This window comes from Arachis ipaensis, chromosome B04 (assembly GCF_000816755.2).
Source record: "Arachis ipaensis cultivar K30076 chromosome B04, Araip1.1, whole genome shotgun sequence".
Classification (NCBI taxonomy): Eukaryota; Viridiplantae; Streptophyta; class Magnoliopsida; order Fabales; family Fabaceae; genus Arachis; species Arachis ipaensis.
The window spans coordinates 123,011,873-123,013,185 of record NC_029788.2 but is presented as its reverse complement, the minus strand read 5'-3'; the positions used below and the strand labels follow the sequence as shown (position 1 = coordinate 123,013,185).

At 36.3% G+C, this 1,313-nt stretch overlaps 1 protein-coding gene across 1 annotated transcript; it reads left to right on the top strand.

Moving 5' to 3' along the window:
* On the top strand, nucleotides 217-871 carry LOC110271610. The gene is made up of 2 exons (XM_021122613.1): nucleotides 217-748; nucleotides 849-871. Exons 1-2 carry the CDS (start codon nucleotides 217-219, stop codon nucleotides 869-871), a joined length of 555 nt encoding a protein of 184 aa, XP_020978272.1.

Here is a 1,313-nt window from a genome sequence, read left to right as displayed (position 1 = left end):
CTGACCGGATCCAGCAAAACAATATCTTACTCTCATATCGCCTCAGAGATCCAGCCCGATGATGCATTTCGATATGGATTTGGTTTCGATGCATCACGTGATGACTATTTAATAGTTCTATCTTGGCATGATAATAGTTACAACCAACACCACTTAGATTGCTTTTCGTTGAGAACCAATTCATGGATTAATCTCGATGCAGCACTCCCCACAACCATGGGTAGGTGTAAGCAGCAGAAACGTTCTGAGTTGTTCTTACATGGCGCTATTCATTGGTTGTGTTATTCTAGTGAAGATTACATTGATGATGATATTCTTATCTTTGATTTGAAGGAAAGGAGTTTCTCAAAGATATCTATGCCAAAACAACTCGTTGGGTGTTACCCCATTTATCTCATCACACTAGGAGAGTGCCTAGCTTTGTATTCACATGACAATCATAAAACTGAGATATGGGTTATGAAAGAATATAAAGTGCCGTCATCTTGGATTTTAATGTATGAGATTCCTTATGGTAACAATTGGCCTCTATACATGTCCAATGGAAGTGACATTACTGCGCTAAATTTTACTCTGCCGGATTACAAGTTAAGATTTGTCAAATATAACGTCAGTGGAGAGCTTCTAAATTATTCTCCTCTACCTCGTTCTCAATATTATTACTTCTTTAGTGGTTTCTATGTATACACAGAGAGTCTCTTTCCACTTCCCGGTGACATTAAGGATAGGGATAAGAAGAAGAAAACTGGTATGTAAACTATTCTCCTATGCTTTGCACCCTATTATACCTGTTTCTTTCAATTTATCAATGTTTAGGAAATCATTAATCACTTTCTTGCTTCTTACAGTCCAGTCTTATGGTGAGGCTTAAGGTTTAGCTTATGTTTTCATGTCTGAAGCCGTGACTTTTACCCGCTGATCTTCTTTAATTTGCAGGCCATTGATCTCGCCAAGAATGTTTTGAAAAACATGTTGTTGTCAAAGATTAGAATCACAATGGAGTCAAATAAAGGAAGAGAATATGGAGCAAGCATATTAGTGAACAACGAACATAGAGGCGTACGTTTGTATCTGAGACCTTTTCGCATAACCATTTTTAATTCTATATCATAAAAACTAGTCATACGTTTGTTTTGTACGAGAATTGAGAAGGATCTAAGTTAGTTTTATACTATCTAGTGTGAGGTGCTGCAAGGTGCATTGGCTTTTGGGATTTATAGCACACTGAGCATCAAGTTAATTTTGTTTAGATCTTTAGTTTGAAATTTTTGAAGTTAAAGTTCTTAAAAAAACACTAAACTTTCTTTTTCCCT

Excerpts from the sequence above, each read along its gene's own strand:
- LOC110271610 (XM_021122613.1), top strand. The coding sequence starts at position 217 with ATGGGTAGGTGTAAGCAGCAGAAACGTTCTGAGTTGTTCTTACATGGC. Across the intron at positions 749-848 it reads GGATAAGAAGAAGAAAACTG|TCCAGTCTTATGGTGAGGCT; the intron begins GTATGTAAACTA and ends TGCTTCTTACAG.